Source organism: Vulpes vulpes, chromosome 1, assembly GCF_048418805.1.
Source record: "Vulpes vulpes isolate BD-2025 chromosome 1, VulVul3, whole genome shotgun sequence".
Taxonomy (NCBI): domain Eukaryota; kingdom Metazoa; phylum Chordata; class Mammalia; order Carnivora; family Canidae; genus Vulpes; species Vulpes vulpes.
The window spans coordinates 22,454,643-22,481,292 of NC_132780.1; the positions used below are offsets into that span (position 1 = coordinate 22,454,643).

The 26,650-nt window shown below is 44.1% G+C and overlaps 1 protein-coding gene across 17 annotated transcripts; it reads right to left on the reverse strand.

Annotated features, from left to right (window-relative positions):
* Positions 1 to 1,470: 1,470 nt before the first annotated feature.
* Positions 1,471 to 24,821, reverse strand: LOC112908785 (uncharacterized). Of its 17 annotated transcripts, none has more exons than XM_072763127.1 (9): positions 24,582 to 24,775; positions 23,265 to 23,477; positions 19,566 to 19,976; positions 18,349 to 18,440; positions 17,628 to 17,696; positions 13,888 to 14,249; positions 13,260 to 13,298; positions 12,512 to 12,638; positions 1,471 to 5,264 (listed from the first exon to the last, which is right to left on the reverse strand). In XM_072763127.1, the coding sequence occupies exons 6-9, from the start codon at positions 13,918 to 13,920 to the stop codon at positions 3,799 to 3,801; spliced, it is 1,665 nt and encodes a 554-aa protein (XP_072619228.1). In that variant the 5' UTR covers positions 13,921 to 14,249; positions 17,628 to 17,696; positions 18,349 to 18,440; positions 19,566 to 19,976; positions 23,265 to 23,477; positions 24,582 to 24,775; the 3' UTR covers positions 1,471 to 3,798. The 17 variants fall into 17 exon arrangements, 16 of the variants coding, with proteins under 16 accessions (XP_072619228.1, XP_072619175.1, XP_072619358.1 ...); XM_072763074.1 differs by having other exon boundaries at positions 23,294 to 23,477; positions 24,575 to 24,775; XM_072763257.1 differs by lacking the exon at positions 23,265 to 23,477 and having other exon boundaries at positions 24,582 to 24,821.
* Positions 24,822 to 26,650: the final 1,829 nt, after the last annotated feature.

The window sequence follows — 26,650 nt, forward strand, 5'->3', positions numbered from 1 at the left end:
ATTCAATTGTGGTTTTGCCTACTGCTTCCTTTTGTTATTTCATTTTTGAATTTAAAGTTCTCATTTAAATACATGATAAATTAAAAAATAAATACATGACAAATTTACACAAACCCATTTAGCCCCAGCCAGATGCCCGGGGACAGCTGTGGTTACAGCTAGTGAGATGTGTTCTCTGAGACCTAGCCATGGATCTGAGGCAGGGAGACAACAGACGGCTATTATCTTCTCCAAACATGAGTGCTGTATTGTTATTAAAAAAACATACCGGGATCCCTGAGTGGTGCAGCGGTTTAGCGCCTGCCTTTGGCCCAGGGCGCGATCCTGGAGACCCGGGATCGAATCCCATGTCGGGCTCCCGGTGCATGGAGCCTGCTTCTCCCTCTGCCTATGTCTCTGCCTCTCTCTCTCTCTGTGTGTGACTATCATAAATAAATAAAAATTAAAAAAAAAAATAAAAAAAAACATACCAAACATGGGCAACTGAAATATGAGAGATTTCAATAAACAATTTATCTGCACTGGAAAAATTTAGAAATTAGAGGCTAAGCCTTGCTCCTCAGTTAAATATGGGTGATAGTATCAAGAATGTTGAGAGCATAACAGCACTTTAAATGTTCCTTTGGAATGTTTTCAAATTGAGATTTCCCAATCCTTTTATGGAACCCCAAGCTGAGAATTATGCTGGATTATTCATAGTTTTTCTGTAAAGAAAAATGAAGATGTAAATTTCCAGAGGGTTCATAATGAAAACAGGCTTTGATCCCAAAATAAAATGTTGGCAAATTGCATCTCAATTGGTAATTGCTGATCCTTTGTGAAAAAAAAACACCAAAGTTTTACTTTTTCCCAAGAATTTCCTGTATTTCAAATAGCTTGCCTGCTTTGTTTTTGTTTCTTGAACCGAAGTATTTAACCTAATTATTGTATCATAGATCTTTACGTTTTCAATGAAACTTTGGTTTCAAGGGTCTTAAGGATGTCTCAAAACACTAGAATGTATATCTTAACTATGTGCAGTTTATAGTTGCCAACTACAGCTCTATTAAACAAATCTTTAAAACTTGTCACTTCTTCATGATTTTAGTATGCTTTATGATCATCTATGTTCTACAGGTTACTTGCAGTTACTGGATCAGAAGGGTGGAAAATAGAATGGTGTGCCTCTGGGAACTTTTCCCAACTGTGCTCAGTGACATCACACTGACAGTTTGAAATTGGCCATAGTGGGAGTACTTACACCAGAGAACTTGAAAGACACTACAAACCAGGATTTACATATATTACTGAAAGTCCAGACTTAAGAACACAATAGAAAACATGTAAATAATTCAGATTAAACTTAAAAGTGTGTGGTGTATATAATCATTACATTGTACATAGTAAAAAACACCAGAGGAACAAAAAGAAGTGGCCTCTTTGTTAATAAAAAAGAAAACAGCCACAATTCATAAAAAAGAAAACAGGCAGTAGATATGAACAGACATTTTATCAAGAAGATACACAGATGACAAATGAACAGAAGAAAAAATTTTTCGACATCATAAGTCCTTAGGGAAATGCAGTTAAAATTGCTTCTTGCTTGTTAAAAGGGTAAATTCAAAAGACTGAATGAAAAGATTGATGCCATGTGCTGGCAAGAGTGTGAAAACTGGAACACTCGTGCACTCCTGGTGGGTATGCAAAAGCAAAAAAATCATTTTAGATCAGTTTGGTAGTTTCTTAATAAGTTAAACATTCAAACATTCACCTATCCTAAGACTCAGGCATTTTACTTTGAGTTATATAACACAAGAGAAGAGGAAAATACATATATACATATTAAATTATACACAAATGTTCTAGCAGCTTTATTTGCAATGCCAAGACGAGGTACCTAAAGGCCTCTAACAGATGAGTGGATAAACAAATGGTATATCCATGTTAAAGATACTATGCAGCAATAGAGCAAAATAATTATGTAAGCATCACTGAAGATTCTCAAAATAATTACAAATCATGAAACCAGGAAAATGAACATTTTATGACTCAGATCATATAAAATTCTAGAAAATACAAATTTATTATAAATGAAGGTAAGTCAAAGGTTGCCTGTAGAGAGAAAAGACATTATAAAATTACATGAGGCAAATTAGGGGTGACAGACATGTTCACAATCATGATTATGATCAAGTTTTGTGGGTTTATATGTATGGCAAAACTTAACAAACTGTACACTTCAAATAGGTGCACTATTTTGCATGACAACTACACCTGAATAAAGTTCTACAAGATAGTTCCAAAAAACCCCCAAAACCCTGTATCTCTCTTTTCATAAAATCAGGTTTGGTAGCCCCATATTGACTCTCTTTCCTAATGACCTTGGAGGAGGAGCAGCCTTGCCATAGTGGTAGCAAATATTTATGAGCAATTAAATCTATTTCAAAGTCAACGGGAATGCTGGCTAGGTCACAGAGCCACATTGAGGAACTAAGGGATCTCCTTTCTCTGCTTGTTTTCCTATCTGTGCAGAAATGGCCTTTAGGTGAACATACCAGAAAGGCTATGGGAATCCACAAAACCAATAGTTTATTTTCTTTGACAAAGATCTCAGCCACAAAAGATGCACATACATGGAGATCCTGAGAATTTCTGTGCACACTGATCCTGCAGTCACAGTCATTGGATCATTTGTTGATGCAATGTTAGAAGAGGCACATGCCATCTACTTTGCTGGAGTCTTCTCCGCTGCAGTGTTACTGTACCAATTATGGTTTCTCCAGGGCCTTGAATTCTCACCATGACACTAGCCTAGTGAATTCTGGGAATTAGGGGACATGGCTCATTCATAGGATCTAGAGTAGAGATTCCCCTGAACACTACTGACCATTATGTGACTTCCACCGTGAAAAAAAAAATTCATGTAGTTTTCAGAAGCACTGAAGGTTGTCACAACTTCCTGACTTTTCACAGTGTTTTCTGAGCCCCCCCCCCCACACACACACACAAATCCTGATAGCCAGTCCACAAATTAGGATAAGGCCCTGCTGTCTTTCCTAGGAGACCTCAGGCAACAATGTAAATTAGGCCAAAGCTGGAAAGAGCTATTTTCTTTCATTAGACGGTCATCTCTGAGGCACAAAAACACTGGGAACCCCAATAAAGCTGTTTGCTCCTTAATGCTGAAAAGCCCAGCTGTTTTCAATTCACCTCACACAGTAAATAGAACTCTAAGATCAAAGGTGGCTTAAATAATCTCTTTATTATTGCAAAGTCCAATGCAATATTAGGCAGGGAGTTCCCAGGTTGGTGACTTGGAAGATAGGAAAATCCAAGAGGAGTATCACACATAACTAGCACATCCTAGAAAATGTGGTCCTTCTTGGCAAGTTACCAGCAGAACTCAAATTGGGTCCACTGGGCCATGCCCTAACTTCTACAAGAGAAGAGAATTAAGACCCTATAAGGGCTAAGACTAACATGATTTCCTCCAGCAAAAGGGGAGGCAAAGAGGTCAGCTTCCCTGAGCACATTGCAGGGGTATATAACGTATCTGATGCACACTGTGTGAACCTGCTGAGTAGCAGATGTGACAAAACACTTCCACAAAAACCGAGACTGACATAAATCTGGCAAGAGCCCTGGACAGGTTACAAAGCTTAACACAACTCCTTACAGATTCACACATTCTTCAACTAAAGGGAGATCTCCTCACTGTGGATTTTCAGTAGTATGGGCTTAAATTTAGGTAGATGGCTTCCCCACAACTTCTCTCCTCCAGTGTAGTTATCTTGAAGGAAACTGCACATCTCTGTACATCTAAGGCCTTTCTCTAGTATGAAGTCTCTGGTGTTGAATGAGGTCAGATTTGGAGCTAAAGGATTTCCCACATTGTCTGCACTCAATAGGCCTCTTTCCAGTGTGAACTCTCTGGTGTTGAATAAGGCTGGAGCTTTGGCTAAAGGATTTTCCACATTCCCCACACTCATAAGGCCTTTCTCCAGTGTGAACTCTCAGGTGTTTAACAAGGTTAGATTTACAGCTAAAGGACTTTCCACATTCACTGCACTCAATAGGCCTTTCTCCAGTGTGAACTCTCCAGTGGTTCTTGAGGTTGGAGCTATGGCTAAAGGATTTTCCACATTCCCCACACTCATAAGGCCTTTCTCCTGTGTGGACTTTCCGATGCGAACTGAAACTGGAGCTCTGCTTAAAGGATTTCCCACATTTACTGCACTCATAAGGTCTTTCTCCAGTGTGAAGTCTCCGGTGGTGAATGAGGCTGGAGCTTCGGCTAAAGGATTTCCCACATTCACTGCACTGATGAGGCCTTTCTCCAGTGTGAACTCTCCTGTGGTAAATGAGACTGAAGTTTTGGCTAAAAGACTTCCCACATTCACTGCACTCATAAGGCCTTTCTCCAGTGTGAACTCTCTGATGTTGAATGAGGTTGGACCTTTGGCTGAAAGATTTTCCACATTCCCTGCATTCATAAGGCTTCTCTCCAGTGTGAACTTTCCTATGGCTATTGAGGCTGTAGCTTTGGCTAAAGGATTTCCCACATTCATTGCACTCGTACGGCCTTTCTCCTGTGTGAACTCTCCGATGAATAATGAAACTGGAATAATAGGTAAAGAATTTCCCACATTCACTACATTCATAAGGCCTTTCTCGAGTGTGGACTTTCTGGTGCTGAATGAGGTTACATCTTCGGGTACAGGCTTTCCCACATTTGCCACATTCATAAAGTCCTTCTCTAGTGATGACTCTCTGGTCCTGAGTAAGTATGTCTGTGCAGCTGAAGGCTTTCTTGCATTCTCCACAGTTGTGATGACTTTTTCCACTGTGAAAGACAGCCTCACACTCATTGTTTGGCTTCTCCCCAGTAGGAGTGACCTGTTGGAGAAATCCCATGCTGGCTAAGAAGTCCTTCCCTGTCTCTTCACTGGGAAAGGGCTTCCCTGACACATGGACTGTACAGTTCTTTATAAATGAACCTCTGTCCACATGACTTCTAACGGGTATGTCTCTAGTGTGCTGACCCTGGTATTGTTGAAGGTTGGCAGCTACAAAGAATTGTTTCCAACATGTATATGGTTTTTCCCCAAGATATGTGCCCTGGTGTTCAGCCAAATGCAAAATGTTTCTCAAGATCGAGCCATGCAGTTCAAAGGGCTGAGCCTTCTGGGGAAATGAACCTGACCTAAGAGTCCCAATCTGTGACACTCCTACAGAAATGCTCTCTTTGGAAGGTACCTCCTCATCTTCCACTCCATGCCAACAACCTGAAAGCAAAGAAGTGATGATGAAATACATGTCAACTTTATTGGGAAGGGGCAAAATCCATTACAAATGTACATCAGACAAATTAAAGAACCAGTATAAGGAACTGTTTCCAGGAAAAGGAAGTTGGGGTTAGGTTTTAGAAGCAGCTGCTTTGTACTACTGGGTCCTCAAGGTCACAGAATTGGGAAGGCCTCACTAGGCACAGGATACAAGGAAAAGGTTGGGCTGGGGTGAACACATCATCTACTGTTAATGCCTTTTTGCACAATTACATCTGCTGGTGACATGTGGTGCTGTGTAGATGTCCACACGTAGGAAAACCTGACTGGAACAAAGCAACTGGTTTTAAGAATTAAAAAAAAGATGGGGTGCCTGGGTGGCTCAGTTGGTTAAGCATCTGACTCTTGATTTTGGCTCAGGTTGTGATCTCAAGCTGAGACCAAGCTCCACATCAGGCTCCACACTGGGCATGGAAACTGCTTAAGATTCTCTCTCCCTTTCCCCTCCATCCCTCTCTTAAAAAAAAAAAAATTATTGAAAAATATGTGTACACTTAAAACACAACAGTGTTGAAAATCACTGTTGAGATAAGAGTGTGAGGAATGAGAAAAAAGGTTCAGAGAGGTGAGGATTAGCCTGGGGCTGGAAAAAGCATAAAAATGGTAAGTCAGCAAAGTGTCAAGAAGAGAGAAAGGAAGGTAGAAGTCAGCTGTGGCCACCAGCAATGGCACCAAGACACAAGTCAAATATGACAGGTTCTGGTATGATTTGAACGAAGCTCTGACATCACATTCTCCTCCAGCTGACATTCACCTGGGTCAGGCCCTCTCTGGGCCCATCTTGTGGAGACTGGAATTATATCCATGCTGAAGCACAGGGGACTCTTCCCCTAACCCCAGCTGAGCAACTGCATGGGATCTGGAAGATCCAAATTCTAAGGGTTAGACAGGACAGGTCAGTGGTTAATATTGGCCTGGAACAACTCAGCACACAACAAATCACAGAAAAGATACTATAAAAAGTACCTCAAGGCCCAGCTAGAATGAAGATGGTGGGACAGTAAGCACCAGGAGCCTGTCTCCTCACCTGGACCACAAATGCGCTGACAGAATCAGTCAGATGTAACTATTTTGCAACTCTAGAGTCTAGTGAAGGCTTGCAACATGCTAAATTGCTTTCATTTTTGTCAATTTCAGCTCTCAGCATTGTATAAGTTATCCATCTCCCAACTTGTATAACTCAGAGCAGGTTGTCATGCACATTTTCCTAGAGTAGCTTGCTGGAGCCAGGGTGGGAAATAAGGACCCTGTCTTTCAAGTAACACAGATCTGTGCTCTGATTACTGCTTCTGCTGGTGGAGATGTGACCGATGGGCAGCCATTGTTGCAAAACCTCTCCTTCGTTGACACAGGCAATTTTACAGGGGATTTAAAGGGCAGACATCTATCCCCTCTCACCACCCTCCCTTCATGTTTCTCTTATTCCCCTGTGGGAAGCAGAAATTCAAGGACTAGGATATTCAAAATCACATATATGGGGAATATAAAAAAATCATCATACATGATTTTCCCCTTCAGGGAAAGGCACAGTCTCAGAAAAAAACAGAGAAGACTTTAAGTTTACACCTCAGACTCATGTCCAGTAGAGACATCCTACAACCATTAAACAAACAAATAACCATCTCCAAAAGTCGAAGTTTCAGCAACAACAACAACAACAAAAACAAAACACAGGATATACAAAAAACAGGAAAGTTTAACCCATTCTGAAGAAAAAACAAACAGACAAACTGTCCTCAAAAAGGACTTTAAAACATCTGTCTAAAAGATGCTCAGAGCTAAAATAAAATGTGGACAAAGTCAAGAAAATGTTGCATGACCAAAATAGAAATATCAATAGAAATAGGAAAAAAAATAATCAAAAAGAAATTTTGGAGCTGAAAAGTATAATAATTGAATGAAAGAGGTCACTAGAGGGTACAAAAGCAGCTCTGAGTAGGCAGAAGAAACAACCAGTAAACTTGAAGATATCAAATCTGAGGAAAGAAAGAAAAAGCATTGACCAGAGTGAGCAAAATATAAGAACGTGTGGGATACCATCATAAACCAATATATGCAATGTGTTTGTCTAGAAGAGAGAAAAAGACAGAGAGCTTATTTGAAGAAATAATACCTGAAAACTTACCAACTTGACAGAAGATACAAACATTAACATCTAAGCTCAGTGAACTCGAACCAGGATAAAATCTGAGACTCACAGTTGGCACGTTATACTCTACATTTCAAAAGCAAAAGGCAAAGAGAGAATCTTGAAAACAGCAAGACAGAAATGACTCATCACATACAAAGGATCTCCAAAGATTATCAGACTTCTCGTCAGAATCCACAGAGGCCAGAGGCAGTGGGGTATATATCCAAGTACTGAAGGAAGAAAAGAATATTTAAAAAAAAAGAAAAAAGAAAAGAAAAAAAAAGAAATCTTATATAACAGGTAAAACTGTCCTTCAAAAATGAGAAACTTAAGACCCTTCAGATAAATAAAAGCCAAGTGAGTTCTTTGCTACTAAATGTGTCCCGCAAGAAATGCTAATGGGGGTCCTTCGGGACACTAGATAGTAACTGAAAGCCATTTGGCCAGGGATGCCTGGGTGGCTCGGTGGTTTAGCGCCTGCCTTCGGCCCAGGGCATAATCCTGGAGTCCTGGGATTGAGTCCCGCGTCGGGCTTCCTGCATGGAGCCTGCTTCTCCTCTGCCTGTGCCTTTGCCTCTCTCTGTGTCTCTCATGAATGAATAAATAAAATCTTAAAAAAAAAAAAAGCCATTTGACCAAATAGAGATCTCTGTTAAATATACAATTATAAAAGCTAGTAACTTGGCTTTTATAACTCCACTTTTTGTTTTCTATGTTTAAGAAATTAATGCATATGGAATCCCTGGGTGGCACAGTGGTTTAGCGCCTGCCTTTGGCCCAGGGCATGATCCTGGAGATCCGGGATCAAATCCCACGTTGGGCTCCCAGTGCATGGAGCCTGCTTCTCCCTCTGCCTGTGTCTCTGCCTCTCTCTCTCTCACTGTGTGCCTATCATAAATAAATAAAAATTAAAAAAGAATAAATTAATGCATAAATAACAATTACAGGTCTAAATTTTTGGACACGCAACACACACAAGACGTAATTTCCTGACATCAATAACTAAAAGGGGTGGGGACAGCGCTGTACAGGAACAGAGTTAAAAAAAAATATGATTGAAGCTAAGCCGGTATAAATTCAAATTATGTGTTATAATTTTATATGTTAAATGAACCACATGGTTAACTAAAAACAAAAAACCCTCAAGAAACACAAAAAAACAAAAACCCCAAAATAAAGTGCTCTTGAAAGTATACAAGAAAACCCCAACAAATAAAAACATTTCACTACAAAAAAGTCAAATGAACACAAGACAGTAATGCAGAAAATGAGAGACAAAAGAAAAAAACACTACAAGGCAAATAGAAAACAAAGAGCAAAATGATACAAGTACCTCATCAGTAGTTACTATAAATGTAAATAGACCAAACTCTCTAAACCAAAGACAAAATTGGTAGAATGGATAACAGAGCATGATCCAGCTATGTGTGGTCCACAAGACACTCACTTTAGACCCAAAGACACAAGTAAATTGAAAGTGAATGCTTGGAAAAACACATTCCATGCAAATAGTAATCCAAAGAGAGTAGGGTGGCTATATTAGTATTGGACAATAAACTTTATATTAAAAAAGGTTATGTGAAAAGGAAAATATTATATATTAATGAAAGTTTTAATACATAAGAAAAGATAACAGTTATAAACACTTATGCAACTATAACCAAATAAAGATCTCTGTTAAATTATAGACCATCAAAACATATGAAGCAAAAATTGATGAAATTGAGGGGAGAAACAGACAGTTCTAAAATAATAGTTGGAGACATCAATGCCCCATTCTCAATAATATAGAACAAACACACAGAAGCAAATAGAAGACCTGAACAACACAATAAACCAACCAGACCTAGCAGAATATACATAATACTCCGCCCAACAGCAACAGAATATATATTTGTTTCAATTGCACATGGGACATTTTCCAGGAGTAACCATATGCTCAGCCACAAATGAAGTGTTATTGGATTTAAAAAGACAGAAGTCAGGCAGTATCTTTCCAACCAAAATAGATGAAGTTAGAAATCAAAAACAGAAGGAAAACTGGAAAAGTCACAAATCTATGAAAATTAATCAGATCATTTTTAAACAACCAATGAGTCAAAGAAGACTCACAAGAAAGATTAGAAAATACTTTAGTATTTTAGAGACAAATGAAAAGCCAGTATCAGCAAAAATTATGTGAAGAAGGAAAAACAACACTAAAGGGGGAAATTTATTGCCATAAACACATTAAAAAGAAGACTTTTTTTTTTTAAGATTTAATTTATTTATTCATGAGAGACAAAGAGAGGCAGAGACAGAGGCAGACATAGAGGGAGAAGCAGACTCCCTACAGGGAGCTTGATGTGGGATTCAATCCCAGGACCCTGGGATCATGCCCTGAGCCAAAGGCACTCAACCACTGAGCCACCCAGGTGTCCCAAGAAGAAAGATCTTGAATCAACAACTTAACTTTACAACTGAAAGAACTACAAAAAAGAGCCAAGTAACTCAAACCAGCAGGGAAAAAAGAAAAAAAAAAAAAAAAAAAGGAAATAATAAAGATAAGAATTGAGATAAATAAAATAGACAGGAAAAAACAATAAAGAAAAATCAACAAAACTGAAAGCTGGTTCTTTCAAAAAGCTATCAAAATTTGGACAAGCTTTCGGGGTGCCTGGCTGGCTCAGTCAGTGGTACATGCATGACTCTTGATCTTGGGGTTGTGAGCTTAAGCCCCATGTTGAGTTTAGAGCTTACTTAAAAAAATAAAATCTCTAAAAAAAAATTGATAAGGGGCACCTTGGTGACTCAGTCCACTAAATGTCTGCCTTCTGCTCAGGTCATGATCTCAGGGTCCTGGGATCGAGCCCCATATTAGGCTCCCTGCTCAGAAGTGAGGCTGCTTGTCCCTCTCCCTCTGCTCTTCCCCCAACCTCACTCGTGCTCTCTCTCTCAAATAAATAAAAGATGAAATCTAAAAGTGACAAACTTTTACCTAGATTGGCTTAAAAAGAAAAAAAAAGGAAGACTCAAAATAGTAAAATGAAAAATTATAGTGGGAACATGACTACAATTCTATAGAAATAAAAGAAATTATAAGAGAATACTAAAAGGAGACTAAATCACTAATCAAAAACCTCCTTACAAAGAAAAGCCCTGGACTTGACGGTTTCAGTCCTGAGTTCTGCCAACCACTTAATGAAGAACTAACACCATTTTTTAATAAAAAAACAGACAAAGCCATTACAAGCAAACTACAGCCCAATATACTTGATGATTCATCGATGTAAAAAATCAACAAAATACTACCAAACTGAATTCAGCAGCATAGTAAAGGATTATACATCATGACCCACTGGGATTTATTTCTAGAAGGAAGGATGCTTCAGCATACAAAAATTAATCAATGTAATGCATTACATTCAGAGAATGAGGGAAAAAAATATATAATCATTTCAGCTAATGCAAAAAAAATATCTATCAAAATTTAACACCCTTTCGTGATGAAAATAGTCAACAAATGAAGAACAGAAGGAAACTACCTTAACATAGTAAAAGCAAAAGATTACAACATGGCTAATATACTCAACTGTGATAGACTGAAAGCTTTTTTTCCAAGGTCAGGAAGAAGGATGCCAACATTCACTACTACTATTCAAAACGGTATTGGAAGCTCTAGACAAAGGGAAAAAAAAAAGGAGGAAGAAAGGCACCCTAAATGAAAGAAGCAAAATTACCTTTCCTTGTGAATATATTATACACAAAAAACTAAGCCTAAAGAATTTAAAAACTTTTAAAATAAATGAATTTGGGACGCCTGAGTGGCTCTGTGGTTGAACATCTCTGCCTTCGGCTCAAGGTGTGATCCCGGGATCCGGGATGGAGTCCCACATAGGGTTCCCTGCATGGAGCCTGCTTCTCCCTTTGCCTGTGTCTCTGCCTTTCTCTCTCTCTCATGAAAAAATAAATAAAATCTAATAAAATAAAATAAAATAAAATAAACGAATTCAACAAAATAACAGGATACAAATATAACATAAAAAACCCAACTGTATTTCTATACACCAATAATGATATAACATAAAAAACCCAACTGTATTTCTATACACCAATAATGAACAATCTAAATAGGAAATGTAGAAAGCAATTCCACTTATAATAGTATTAAAGAATAAAATACTTAGAAATTAACAAAAAAAGTAAAAGATATGAACACAAAAAACTATAAAACATTGCTAAAAGGAATTAAAGAAGACATTAGTAAATGGAAAGACTTCTGGATTGGAGATCTGAAAGATTTAATACTGTTAAAATGTCAACACTACCCCAAACCATCTACAGATCCAATGCAATTCTTATCAAAATTCCAATTTTTTTTGTAGTAATAGAAAAATTCACGTGGAATCTCAAGGACACCAAACAGCCAGAACAATCTTGAAAAAGACTAAAGTTGGAGGAGTCACATTTCTTGATTTAAAATTTTACTCCAAAGCTATCATAGTCAAAACACTGTGATACTGTCATAAAGACAAATATGGACCAATGCAATAGAATAAACCCTTCAGAAATAAACTCTTTTTTTTTTTAATTTTTATTTATTTATGATAGTCACACAGAGAGAGAGAGAGGCAGAGACACAGGCAGAGGGAGAAGCAGGCTCCATGCACCGGGAGCCCGACGTGGGATTCGATCCCGGGTCTCCAGGATCATGCCCTGGGCGAAAGGCAGGCACTAAACCGCTGTGCCACCCAGGGATCCCCAGAAATAAACCCTTGCATATATGGTCAAATGATTTCCCACAAGGAGGCCAAGACCATTCAATAGGGAAGATTCATTAAGCTGACATTAAGACTACTGATCCTGAATCCTTCCTTGTGAGGATTTGAGGCAGCAGGTGGTGTGGCAATAAAAAGAAATAGGCATGCACTCAGTCCAGCCCTAGAAACCATAGCACCTACCCAGGGATTGGGGAAAGCAGCAGTATCTATTGTTCAGATGGGAGACAGAACTGTCCCTGTGGAAAAGAAAAAGGCAGAAACTTGCCCAAGGCACAGGGGCGGGTGTGAGGCCTTACCGAGCGAGGATGTGAGCACAAAGTTCTCCAGCATCACATCATGGTACAGGCATCTCTGATCCTCATCTAAGAGATCCCATTCCTCCCAGGAGAAATAGAGGGCCACATCCTCAAAAGTCACACTTCCCTGCCAAGATAGAGACAGATGAAACCAGGAATGGCCTCACTCCTGAAGACCCATATCCCTACACATCTACCCCATGTCCCTCTTCCTCCCAAGACCCCCAAATCAGAAGACATACTAGACTCTGGTATCATTGCTGTCCGCTCTTTCCTTATATTCTCATTAACTGCTGTGTTCACTCTGTTTCCCACTTTTTAACCAGATGGAGTGTTTTATGATCCAGGTAAGATCACCTCCCTCTGATCCAGACCTTCCTTTGCCTCCAGATAGATGCCTAACCTCACAGGCAGTTATTCCAAGCTCGACTCTGGCCCACTGCCAGTTTGTTCTCACCAGAAAAAAAGGAGGCCTGCAGTTACCTGAATGGACTTAGCCTCATCTCTGAACAGTTCCACATACCGACACCTGTTTTTGTAATAAGCTTTCACATCTCTTTCCTTTGATGGCCCCAAATGGGAACCCCTCCATAAAAAACTCAGGCCTAGACTTGACCCTAAGCTAGGATTCTTCAAAGGCCCCAAAATCAAGCGCTGGGAAGAATGTCAGGTGAAGAATTTCATGATACCACAAATCTGGACAAAATGTGGGACAGGACCAGCGAGGGACTGGAACACCTCCACTTACCTGCGTAGGTTCCAAAAACACTTCTGCAACCATGGAAACCTGTGGGAAGAGGCAGGTCTTCGAGGGGTGTGGCCATGGCGACTTTCCAGAGGCTCAGGCCTTCCCTGTGTCCCTGCGGGGCACCAGAGCCAGGTAACCTCGGGCAGACTGGCCAACCTCTGTGCTGGCTCTCAATTAGCTGTGTCCTTGGAAAACGACTCACTGCCTACCCACCCACCCCCCATGTCCCCATCACCCCTACAATCGGTTCTACTGAGCGGACTCTGAAAGCTATCTCAAACCTTAACGGAGACCATTGGTCCCAGGACCCTCGGAACAGAGGTACCGCACCTCCGCCCGCCAGTTCCTGCGTGACCCCGCCTCACGTTCCTGTTCCCCGACCGCAGAGTCTTCCCGCCTCAGGCTCCCACCCCGCAGCCCCTGCCCCAGCCCCCGCCCGCCCCTCCCCTGCAGCCCGCTCCCGCAGGCCAGCACGCCCGTGCTAACACACGAGGCCCCCGCCCACCGGCGCCTCTCTGTCCCGGATACTCGGGCCGGGGCCGCAAGCACGCGAGCAGGCGCCCCGCGGTCGGGCCTTGAGGGTTTGGGTGGGGGGAGGGCGGCGAGGACCCGGGGAACTAGCGTTTACCTGCGCCGGGTCCCTGGGCGCGGGCGCCGCCATCGGACTCGGGGGACGGAATGAAATGATGACAGCTGAGCGACCCGGCCGTCCCGGGCACCGAAGTCTCCAGGCCGGCCTCGCAGGCAGCGAATGTTCCCGACCCTAAGCCTTCCCTGTCCGTCGCCTGAGTCCCAACCCGTATTCCGGATCGTCGGACGGAGCCCAAAGACCCTGGAACCGCTAAAATGACCGCCACGGAAACGACGGAAGCCCCGCCTCAAGACGTTGTCCTAACGGAAACGTCCCCTTTCTGGATTTTCATTGGAGTATTACCGCTGCCGCTCAACGCAAAGCCTTCTGGGTAATGTAGTTCCAATGGCAGGGCAGATCTGAAAGAGGAGCGCCCAACACCAAAAACTCCCAGAGCAATGGTCGAACAGCAAAAGCGAGGCCTACGGGAAATGACCCTCCTATACTTCTAGGGTGGGGGAAGGACTTCGCTCCTTTTATTTTATTTTATTTTTTTAAGATTTTATTTATTTACTCATGAGAAACAGAGGGACAGAGACACAGGTGGAGGGAGAAGCAGGCTCCAAGCAGGGAGCCTGACATGGGACTGGATCCTGGGTCTCCAGGATCAGGCCCTGGGCTGAAGGCAGCGCTAAACCGCAGAGCCACCCGGGACGCAGAGCCACCCGGGACTGCCCGACCTCGTTCCTTCTTAAAGGGGTGGGCCAACTTCTGGGAAGTCTTAAGCGCCCTCAACGTCTTCGGTGCTCCTGATCACTGAGGTGTTTCCGCATTTCAGACTGGTTATGAAGCCAACTCTAGTGGATAGCCACTGATAGCTGGAAGCGAATAAACATTATCTTACTGCCCTTTAAACGAATGCAGGCTGAAGTGTTAAAGTCACTTTTGTGAGCTTCTGTTGGTTGGCTCAGGGACAAAGAAAAGTACTTGACCGTTTTTGGTGTTTGTCAATAAAATTGCATTCTGAAGCTTTCGGTCACAAATATATCATTTGAGGGGCACCTGGGTGGCTCAGTCGGTTAAGCATCGGCCTTTGGCTGAGGTCATGTTCCCAGGGTCCTGGGATAGAGCCCACCCTCGCCTCCTTGCTCAGCAGAGAACAAGCTTCTCCCTCTGCCTCAGCCTCTCCCTGACCCCTGCTTGTGCTCTCCTGTGCAGTGCATGCTCTCTCTCAACTAATAAGTAAAACCTTTTTAAAAAATGATACTTAATATTTTAATGCAGCCCAATTAAAATATTTAATACATAAATTATATAGAGGAAGGTGTCCTGACAATTTTCGGTATCCCTATCAATTTGATAACAGACAAAAATTCTGGCAAATTTTATGAAAAGGCATTTTAGGAGGAAAACAACCATAAACACATATTAAATGCTCATCTCATATATGTTTATGAAAACACAGGTTAAGTGATATTTGATATTTCACCATTAAGATACATAATTTTCTCTAATTTCTTATATGGTCAAATTTTTACTATGGATCTCCCAATAAATATTTTATCATCCTTTGTGTTTATAAAAAAAAGTGAATTAAATACAATTACTATTATTATAATATTATTAATATTACTATTTAAAAAAAATAAAAAAAATATTACTATTTAATTACTAGAGTTCTGTAAGTGGACTAAAAATTTCAAAATGTTTCATAAATCTAAGTATAAAATGTCAAAGATTATATATTATATTCTAATCATTTACAGTTTAACCCTCACTTTTAACTCATATTGAATTTTATTGTTAGGACCTAAAATTTTTAAAGTGAGGAATCTTTTATTTTTATTTATTTATTTGTTTGTTTATATTTTAAGTATAAGTGCTGCCAAAGTGAGCACTATTTTTTAAGGAATCTCTTAAATAGAAACTTTTCCTGCAATTGCATTTCACTGGTAAACATTATATTAAGCAAATGATAAAATTTTAAAGTAATATTGGAATTAAGAATTTGGGAAAGAAACTAACTGAATTTTGATAAACATAAAACCCTCTGGTGGGATCAAAGGTTATGAGAGAAAACATCCTCCAAGAAATGATTTGCATTCTGAGGACTTCAGTGAATGTATTTTATAGAGCTAATGAGAAAATGATTAACTAGGACAGGAGGGCAAGTAAGAGAGAAGGCACTGTATATTTCTAAGTAAACCAAATGCTTCTCAGAGAGCCCACACTGCTGACAAGAGTGCTCACCTCATAGATATAGAGGAGATATGGGGAGCAGCAGATAGCTTCAGAGAGCAATGTGTACTCCAGTGTCACTCTCTCTCTCTCAAACACACACACACACACAGCTTCTACAGACCTTTCCTGGAAGATACTCTAATTTACACAATAGCACTTAAAATAAAAAGAGGGGTGTCTGTGTGACTTAGTTTGTTGAGCCTCCCACTCTTGATTTTGGCTCAGGTCATGATCTTGGGGCTGTAGGATTGAGCCCTGTATCAGGTTCTGTGCTCAGGGCAGATTCCGCTGGTCCCTCACTTCTCTCTCTCTCTCTCTCTTTCTCTCTCTCTCTCTTACTCTCAAATAAATAAATAAAATATTTAAAAAGATAGGGAAGCACATTTAGGGTAAAAATAAATTGAATTAATCAATGAAGCAAACTAAGTTAAGAGAGAAGGGAAAGAGCCAAATTATTTTAAATTGTGAAATGAATTTAGAGAATTAATAGATCAGTTGACTTTATGTGAAAATGAACAGTTTGTATTACCTAGACCTCAACTGAGCCTGAGAATCCTAAAACTACTGTGGTTACAGATCCCATCTGTCCACTAAGGACTGCAGTTATTCAGAGAGAATAAAGCTCAGCTCTTCTCTCCTCATAGGTATTCTATGGACAACTTAATTAAAAGCACCCAGCTGGTTAGAGTTTTGAATGCTGGAGTAATAAACCACTTTATTTTTTTAAAGATTTTATTTATTTATTCATGAAAGACACACAGAGAGAGGTAGAGACACACGCAGAGGAAGAAGCAGGCTCCATGCAGGGAGCCCAATGTGGGACTCGATCTCGGGACTCCAGGATCATGCCCTGGGCCTAAGACAGGTGCCAAACTGCTGAGCCACCCAGGGATCCCTAAACCACCTTATTAATTATGGGTGGGCAGGTGGGGTAATTCCCAGAGTGCCCTTTGATGCAGAGGCCCTGTGAGCACAGATAGGTTAATATATCACTAAATGAACAGGAATATCAAGCGCTTTTTAAAAGTGCAGTTTTTGAGTCACTTTTCCTTTAAAGAGACTTATTTCTGTACAGAGGAGCTAGAAGTCTCCTACTGTTTACTGAGGGTAGAAATTCTGGAGATGCTCTATTACAGACCAGTTAGGCACACTAGTTCCCAGAGATGAAGAAAGCAAATGCCAGAACCACCAAGTATTTGTGGGTGGAAGCTGACAAATGTTATCTCTTTGCCCTTCATGTATCTACAGAGAAGAGTCTTAAGGAAAATATTTTCAGGGTCAGTGGGTTTGTCAGTAACAAGGTAGAGATCACAGGACACAGAAAAGATGGAGGGGTAATGTCTGGCAGTCCCAGAAAAGCTGGACAGGGCAACAGCGTTTCTCAAAATCCCTTAGAACACTAACAGCCTGCCTCTGGTTATGTGTGTTGGTGTTCCAGCCTCAGCAGGCAGAATGGTTTCATCTATACACTGTTTCCTACGGGACACAGGGGATGATGGGGTGGCTTCTATTCCTTCTGAGAGTATAATAGTTATTTGAAAAGAATAGCTACTTACCAAATTGCTGTCTGATGTCAGGACAGCGACTGCAGGGGCAGCATCCACACAGGTGTAGAAAGGGGTCATCTGGACAATAAGATAAAGGTTTGAGATTCCATGAACTCACCTCGTTGCCCGGAAATAATTATCATTTCATCTGTAACTGCATTGACACTATCTGCAAGGGATTTGAGATTATCTCTGAAAAACACCTGTGATTGTGCATAACACTGACAGCTCTTTGTTGGACCCTTGCTCATGGGTGCCAACGTGTCCCGGTGGACACCCCAGAGACTCAGACCCCAGACAGGCAGATGCAACTAGCAAGAGGGTTTATTGAACGTTTGCGCAAACGGGCTCTCCGCCTCAGAGGTGGCAGAGCCCCGATTAGCAATTACAGGCATCTTTTAAAGGCAAAAAACCGCGGGAGTAGCATAGCATTCGGGTTATGACATGATTGATTTCTTTGAAGGTCAACACGACCATGTTCAGGGACTTTTCCAGTCAGGGCGAGGGGGGGATAGTTTTCTTATCTCGGAAAAACAGAATGTTTTTGTTGCTTGAATTCATGGGAGGCGCCTGGATGGGCTGCCTCAGGGTTAGGCCTGGTCCCACTCACGGGGGCGGGGGTGTGGGGTTTCTTCATTCCCTCCTCTTTGTTTGGGCTGATTTTAACCTTAAAATCTTAGGGAACTTTTATTTTTTCAGTTTGGAGGGCCCGATATTGTTGAGTTCGTACCAGAGCTTGGGTAACGGACAATCTTTCTCGGATGAACTGGAGCAGCCGGTTGATGATGCAGGGGCCGAAAGTTAGCAGTAGGAGCAGGATAACTAGAGGGCCCATAATGGTAGAGATTAGGGTGGTCATCCAGGGAGACTGGTTAAACCAGCCTTCAAACCAACCCTGCTGGGCCTCCCGGTCCCTTTGTCTTTTATTTAGCCTATCTCTGAGTTTGGCCATGGAGTCCCTAATGACTCCAGAGTGGTCGGCATAGAAACAGCATTCTTCTCCCAGGGCCCCACACAGTCCTCCCTCTTTCAGGAATAATAAATCCAAGGCTCTCCTGTTTTGAAGTACTACTTCTGAAAGTGAGGTGAGGGATTGTTTTAACTTAGAAACGGACTGCTCTAGTGCCCGTAGATCTTTATCTACAGCTGCTTGGAGTTCTAAAAAAATAGTGAGCCCTGGATCAGAGCAGCTGCGCCAGTACCCACCCCAGTTGCGACCCCTAGTCCCAGCATAACGGCTAGGGTTAGGGAGACAGACTCGCGCTGAAAACGGGTGGGATGTCTGTCATATTGATTTTTTAGAGTTTCAGCAGGGTGATAGAACACCCTGGGCATAATCTGCACCATAACACAGAAGTCCTCAGAGTCATTTAGGACCTGAGCAGATACACAGGGGGTGAGGCCTTTGTTGCATGTCCACCAGGTTCCCGGCTGGGGCACCTGGTAAGAGTCAGTCCCTAAAATCAGGGCGGCAATATTGCAGAGTTCCTGGTAACCCTGGGTGAGTATAGTTAGCCTTGACAGTGATGTAATCCCAGGAGGAGGAGGGCCTCTCATCCTGTGTCTCCTGTAGTCTTGCACCCCCAATTTTTACAATGGAAGTGTTCCCCCCCCCTCCACAGGTGGGATTTAGCCTGTGATCTCTGTGGTACTCAGGACAGACATAGAAGGGGAGGGTGCGTAACATGGCCCTCCTTAGGTGTCCCACATCCTCCCCAGGGGTCTAATCCTTTTCGTCCGGGGGGCTTTCTCGGTTGGGGGCTTTAGTGGTGTCGGAATACCCCTCTAGGTCCCATGGGCTGGGGGCCCCTATGGTTAATTTACATAAGTCAGGATATAGGTTGGGCCACCAGGTTCCTATGGGAGTAGTTTTTGTTATTGACCAGACCTCGTCACCCCCAGACGTTAATACCTGCCAGGTTAACTTTTTGGGGGCATGACGGTTACCTTTGGTGGGGGTGAAAAGCGCTAGGAGAGGTAGGAATATAACAATTGTCATTGAACAATTTTTGAAAGTCTTATCTTGAACGGGTTTTGGGTGCGGTGGAGCTTCCATTGGAGTGGCTCGCCCCGTCCGTCCTGGCTGGCGTCAGTGGTGCTCGTTGATGGGGTGCACTTGACATGTGAGGCGTGGACCCAAGCAGCAATACCGTCTACTTTTAGGGCGGTTGGGGTGGTTAGTAGTACGGTGTATGGGCCCTTCCAGTGGGACTCAAGGGTCCTGGACTGATGTCTCCTGACGTGGACGGAGTCACCGATCTGGAATGGGTGTGGGCCGCTTGCATCTCCGGGGCGGTAGACAGCTGCAAGGGGTCTCCAGATCTGGTGCTGGATAATCTGGAGCGCCTTTAGCCTGTCCTGTAAACCGGGATTATTAGCAAGAGGGTCAATAGCAGAATCTAGTAAGTCCGTCACTGGTGGGAGACCTCCATAGAGAATTTCGTAAGGAGTTAGTCCATGGCACGTGGGAATGTTCCGGACTCGGAACAGGACCAAGGGGAGGAGTTGGACCCAGTGTCTAGTGCCAGTCTCCAATGTCAATTTGGTTAGGGTCTCTTTAATTGTTCTATTCATTTTTTCTACCTGTCCTGAGCTCTGGGGTCTGTATGCACAATGTAATTTCCAATTTATCCCCAGTAATCTGGCCACCAACTGACTTACCTGGGAGACGAAGGCAGGGCCGTTGTCCGACCCTATTACCTTGGGCAGTCCAAACCGGGGGAAAATTTCTTCTAGGATTTTCTTGACAACCACCTGGGCAGTTTCTGGTCTGGTGGGGGATGCTTCTGTCCATCCTCCTGTGGGCCTAGTGCAGCGGCTCGTGCTGTTTCATCGGCCATCCTGTTCCCCTCTGCTACTGGGTCGTTGCCGTGCTGATGCCCAGGACACTGAATTATACTCAATTTTCTGCTGTCAGTATAAATGTTGACCTTTTTGTCCTTAGCCTTTTTTAGGGCCTGAGTTAGGGCTATAAGCTCCGCCCTTTGAGCTGAAGTTCCAGGCTCTAGGGCACTGGCCCAGATGACAGTTGTTTTTTTTGTTTTGTTTTTGTTTTCTTTTTTAAATCTACCACGGCCGCCCCGGCTTTACGTTCACCATTTCGTAGAAAGCTACTCCCATCTGTGTACCAGGTTGCTTCAGCATCTGGCATAGGCTGGTCCGTCAAGTCCCCTCTGGTGCCATGGACCTCAGCTAGGATCTGGTGGCAATCATGCATTATCAGGGAGGGGGACTCGGTTTCTGGAAGCAAGGTGGCCGGGTTTAGGGATTGTAGCTGTTCCGAACCGTATCCGTTCGGAATTCAGTAACATGGCCTGATAATGGGTGACCCGAGCGTTTGAGACCCATTGATCAGGGGGCTGGCGGATGACTGTCTCTATGGCATGGGGAGGCCACCACAGTGAGGGGTTGGCTGAAGGCCAACTTATCTGAGTCTTTTACCAGGACTGCCACAGCCGCTATTATTTGGAGACATGGGGGCCATCCTGCAGCCACGCTGTCTAATTTTTTGAAAAGTATGCCACGGGCCTTTTTCAGGGTCCCAGTTTCTGAGTTAGGACCCCTTTGGCTATTCCTCGGCATTCATCAGCATATAGCGCAAATGGCTTGGTTACATCTGGGAGGCTCAAGGCAGGGGCGGTCAATAAGGCCCTTTTTATTTTGTCAAAAGCCAATTGTTGCTCCTTTCCCCAGTGGTAGGGGGTGTTGGATTTCGTGAGAGGATATAGGGGAGCCGCCAGCTCTGCAAACCCGGGTACCCAGAGGCGGCAGAACCCGGCACTGCCGAGGAACTCTCATAGCCCTCTGGCATTAGTGGGTGCTGGGATCAGGGCTACAGCCTTTTTGCGGCCCTCTGTCAGCCACCTCTGGCCTCCTTCCAGGAGATATCCCAGATAGGTCACTTGTCTCTGTCCTATTTGGGCCTTTTTGGCAGAGGCCCTATACGCCAGTCCTCCCAGTCTCTCAAGCAGGGCCCCCGTACCTTTTACACAATCCTGTTCTGTCTTAGCCGCTATGAGCAAATCATCCCCGTACTGCAGGAGAATGAGGTCTGGATGGCCAACTCGGAAGTCTGCCAAGTCCTGATGCAAGGCTTCGTCGAACAAGGTGGGGGAGTTTTTGAATCCCTGTGGCAGCCTTGTCCAAGTGAGTTGTCCTGAGAATCCCATCTCAGGATCTTTTCATTCAAAGGCAAAAATAGGCTGGCTTTGAGAGCTTAACCTTATGCAAAAGAATGCATCTTTTAGATCTAAAACCGTATACCAGACGTGGCTCGGGGGCAAGGTGCTGAGTAAGTTGTAGGGATTCGGCACTGTGGGGTGTATGTCCTCCGCCCTTCGGTTAACTTCCCGTAAGTCTTGTACCGGCCGGTAATCTCCTGTGCCAGGTTTTTTTACAGGCAACAGAGGAGTGTTCCAGGGCGACTGACAAGGTATTAAGACGCCCAATTGTAATAATCTCTGTGTATGTGGCCGAATGCCCTCTTTGGCCTCTTTGCTCATTGAATACTGCCGGATCGATATAGGGGTGGCCGAGGATTTTAGGTTTATAATTATGGGTGGCTGGTTAACAGCTAGTCCCATTCCAGCCGTTCCACCCAGGCCTGAGGGTAGTTAGTGAGCCATTCAGAATTTAGGGGCTGCACGGATGGTGGAGAGTCCTTGTGCAGCCGGTGTTCATTCTCTAGGCGCAAGGTCAATACCTGGAGGGGCTGCCCTTCTGCGCCAGTAATGGTGGCCCCTTTCTGATGAAAATAGACCTGAGCCCCTACTTTTGAAAGAAGGTCTCTGCCTAGGAGGGGGTAGGGGAAGTCTGGGACCAGTAGGAAGGAATGTGTTACTTGCCCAGTGCTCAGGTGGACCTTCCGTTCGGTTGTCCATCGATATAACTTGCCTCCAGTTGCTCCCTGAACCCAAGACGTTTTAGAGCTCAAGGGTCCTTTTGCCTCAGTAAAAACTGAATGTTGAGCTCCCGTATCAACCAAGAAGGTCACTGGCTGGCCCCCCACTTTAAGGGTTATCCGAGGCTCGGGGGGGGGGGGCTCCTGGCCCTGACACCCCTAATCTTTATCTTTTAGGGACAGAACGGCAATGGGCTTCTTCTTAGGTCCCTGCGTTTGGCCCTTCTTTGGACAATCTTTAACCCAATGTCCTTTTTCCTTGCAGTAGGCACACTGGTCTCGTTCAACCCATGGTTTTCTTTTGTCTCCCAGGTCCTTACTCTGTCCTGACTTACTCTGCCCTGAGCTCTGTATTACGGTGGCCAGTATCTTAGTCAGTTCTTTATTGCGTTTCTTTTATCTCTTTTATTCTCTCGTTCCTCTTGCTCTTTACGGATCCTTTCCTCCCTTTCCTCTGGGGTCTCTCTCTCTCTCTCTCTCTTTAAGTCCTGTAAGGTGTATCCCTGAAGTCCCTCCTACCATTGTAACTTATTACAAATACCCGAGGCTGATTGTCCGATGAAGGACATGATTACATCTGGTTGCCGATCTTTGGCCAAGGGGCCAAAGGGGGTGTACATACGGTAGCCTTCCATTAATCTTTCCAGAAAACCTGCCGGCGTCTTATCTTTCCCCTGCACTATAGCACGTAGCTTTGCCAAATTGGTGGGGCGTCGCCCTGCCCCTTTGAGACCCGCTAGGAGTACCTGGCGATAGAGACGGAGCTGCTCCCTACCAGCAGCAGTGTCGTAGTCCCAGGTCGGGCGAACCAAGGGGAAAACATCCTCAATTTCATTAGGCAGCTGGGTCGGCCTCCCATCCGCCCCCCAGACGCTTTTCCGTGCTTCGAGGTAGACGCGCTGTCTCTCCTCTGTGGTGAGGAGGGTCTGCAGGAGCTGTTGGCAGTCATCCCAGGTCGGCTGGTGGGTCAACAGAATTGACTCAATTAACCCGGTTAGCGCCTGGGGGTCTTGGGAAAAAGTAGGGTTATGAGTTTTCCAATTGTAAAGGTCAGAGGCAGAGAATGGCCAGTATTGCATCTGGCCGCCTACTGATCGGGACGTGCCTGGGAGGTCCAGACGTCTTCCGACTCCCCCTCGCACTCTCCTCGAAAGCGGAGGCGACTGGAGAGCGGGGGGTGAAGCGAGGGGTCGCCTCTCTACCCCAGTAGAGTCGGGGGAGGGAGCTGAGGGAGCGGAGGGAGAGGTAGGGCGGGGAATAAGGGGGTGGGGGTCTCGGCCTGGTCCCCCCTGAGAAGGGGTGAAGCATTTTATCCAGGGGGGTGGGTTTTTAGCGAGATCCTCCCAAACTATGATGTATGGCACCTGATCAAGGTGCCCATTGGGTCCTGGCTGAAAGACCAGGGCCTTCACCTGCAAGATAATACCAATGTTAAAAGTTCTGTTCCTGGGCCACCCAACGTTGAGAGTCGGCCACTCTGAGGAGCAGAAGGTCACCCATTTTTGTCTTCTGACTTCGACCGAAAGGTTGTGTGCCCGGCCGGCGACTTCTTTCCAGTGATCTAGAGCGAGGCTTAAAGGGGTGGTTACAGTCTGTCCCATGGGTGTAGAAAAGAGGTGAGCAGTGAGGAAGAGGACAGAGAGAAAGACACAGAACAAACAGATGCGCACAGATGACAGGACCGGCGCGGCGGATTCAGACGGGAGCGGTCTCAAACAATGACCCTCCCTGAAGAGGAGGGAGTGCCAGGCTCCCTCTCTCCTCCAGACCACTCCAGTGTCAGACTCCGGAGCAGACCAGAAAGACACAGAACAAACAGACACACACGAATGACAGGACTGGCGCGGCGGATACAGATGGGAGCGGTCGCGAACAGACCCTCCCTGAAGAGGAGGGAGTCCAGGGGTCTCAGGGCACGTCTGCCTCCCCCGCTGGTCCAAAAACAGAATACAGAGTACAGCGTCCTGCAGGCACAATACAGACCCGGCACAATACAGACCCGGCCAGTCAGACAAACGGACGAGACAAATATGACATTTAGCGAGCTCGGTCTTACCTCCTACCTGTTTTAGGATTGAGCTTGGGGGCGTCTCGGATCCCAGACGAGCCCCCAAATGTTGGACCCTGGCTCACGGGTGCCAACGTGTCCTGGTGGACGCCTCAGAGACTCAGACCCCAGACAGGAGATGCAACTAGCAAGAGGGTTTATTGAACGTTTGCGCAAACGGGCTCTCCGCCTCAGAGGTGGCAGAGCCCCGATTAGCAATTACAGGCATCTTTTAAAGGCAAAAAACCGCGGGAGTAGCATAGCATTCGGGTTATGACATGATTGATTTCTTTGAAGGTCAACACGACCATGTTCAGGGACTTTTCCAGTCAGGGCGAGGGGGGGATGGTTTCTTATCTCGGAAAAACAGAATGTTTTTGTTGCTTGAATTCATGGGAGGCGCCTGGATGGGCTGCCTCAGGGTTAGGCCTGGTCCCACTCACGGGGGCGGGGGTGTGAGGTTTCTTCACTCTTAACATTTATTAGTAAAGTTATCCAAGAGGGTGAACAGAAATAACTAAAGGAGTATTACTTTAGGTGTCTAAAAAAATAAGGTATCATGGGAGGTCAGCAGAAGACACTGAAGTTTAGGAAGCAAGAGAATGAGCAGAATATAACTCCATGTTTGGTTCCTGCCTATAATGAATGTCTTTATTCCATCCCCCAAAATTATTGGTTTTCACTCCTAGAAACTGAGACAATGGCCTTGAAGTGAGCAAGAGAAAGCAGCAAGGAAAAGTTGCCAGAGGGCACTTTTGCTCTAGTACACATGTGGGAAGTAACTACTCTGTGCCATTGACTTTTCTAAGCAATCAAGATAGAAAAGGAAACCAACTAGCAAAGAATCCCTTATAAAGCTTACATTCTGGTTGAGGATGACAAACAGAAACACAGGTCATTTTGCGATCATTCTAAAAAGTAATGGTGCTGTAGAAAAATGAATATGGATGGGACACCTGGGTGGCTCAGTGGTTGAGCATCTGACTTTTGCTCAGGGAGTGAGCCCGGGGTCCTGGGACAGAGTCCCGCACTGGGGAGCCTGCTTCTCCCTCTGCCTGTGTCTCTGCATCTCTCTGTGTCTCTCATGAATGAAAAATTTAAAAAAAGAAAATGAATATGGAGTGGTGAGTGGTAACTAGAATAGTAAGGGGAGGGGGGCCTCCCGAACTAGAGGGTCTTTGACAAAGACCTGAAAGTGAGAGGCTGAGCCAGGTGTATATCTTGTTTTCAGGCAGAAGAAAACAGCCAAGGCAAGGCCCAGAGGCCAAGAGCCTAGCTGGCTTGTCCAGGGAAAAGCAAGCAGGGAGATGTATCTAAAGCCATGCTCTTAGGAGGAGAGGGTTGAGAGAGAAAGTTAGAAGGGCAACAAGTGCTGAAATGTACAGGTACTGCAGGGGAAGCCAGAGCCTGTACAAGGCCTTGACCAGAGGCAGTATGCTGCCACTCTACTGAAAACGTAATGTGGAAGGGACTGTGAGGAAGCATAGGAACCATTTAGAAGATTCTCCGTGTAAGATAATGATGGTTCTGACTTGAAGGGAGCAGGGTCGGCGATGAAAAGTGGCCAAGCCCTGGTAAATTCTGAAAGTGAAGCTAATAGGAAGCCTATAGGTCAGAAAGGAAAAGTAAAGATAGGGTTCAAGGGTGGGTCTGGGAATTTTTGCCTGGGTCACTGGATTACGAGTTGCTATCAAAAGGAATAGGGAAGGGTGAATTTGGAGTTGGTTTTTAGGAAAGATCAGGAATCTGTTCATGAGCCTGTTCAGTCTCAGGTGCCTACCGGACACCAAAGGATAATGTCAAGCAGAATTAGCTGGAAGGCTGAAATTTGGAAGTAGAAACTGGCAGAATACATAAATTTTAGAACTGTTAGTTCACAGATGGTTACATCAGTCATAAGGGGGAGATCCCACAGAAGTGAAATAAGAATTCAGGACATGAACACAGGGAGTGCACAAAATACCCCTGAGAAACCATTGCACAAAAGTAAGAGACATGGAAGAAGCAGGAAGCATATTCATCTAAGGAGTGAATGGGCAGGGTATCACTTACTTATGGAGAAGACAATATTTAAGTGCAGCTTGT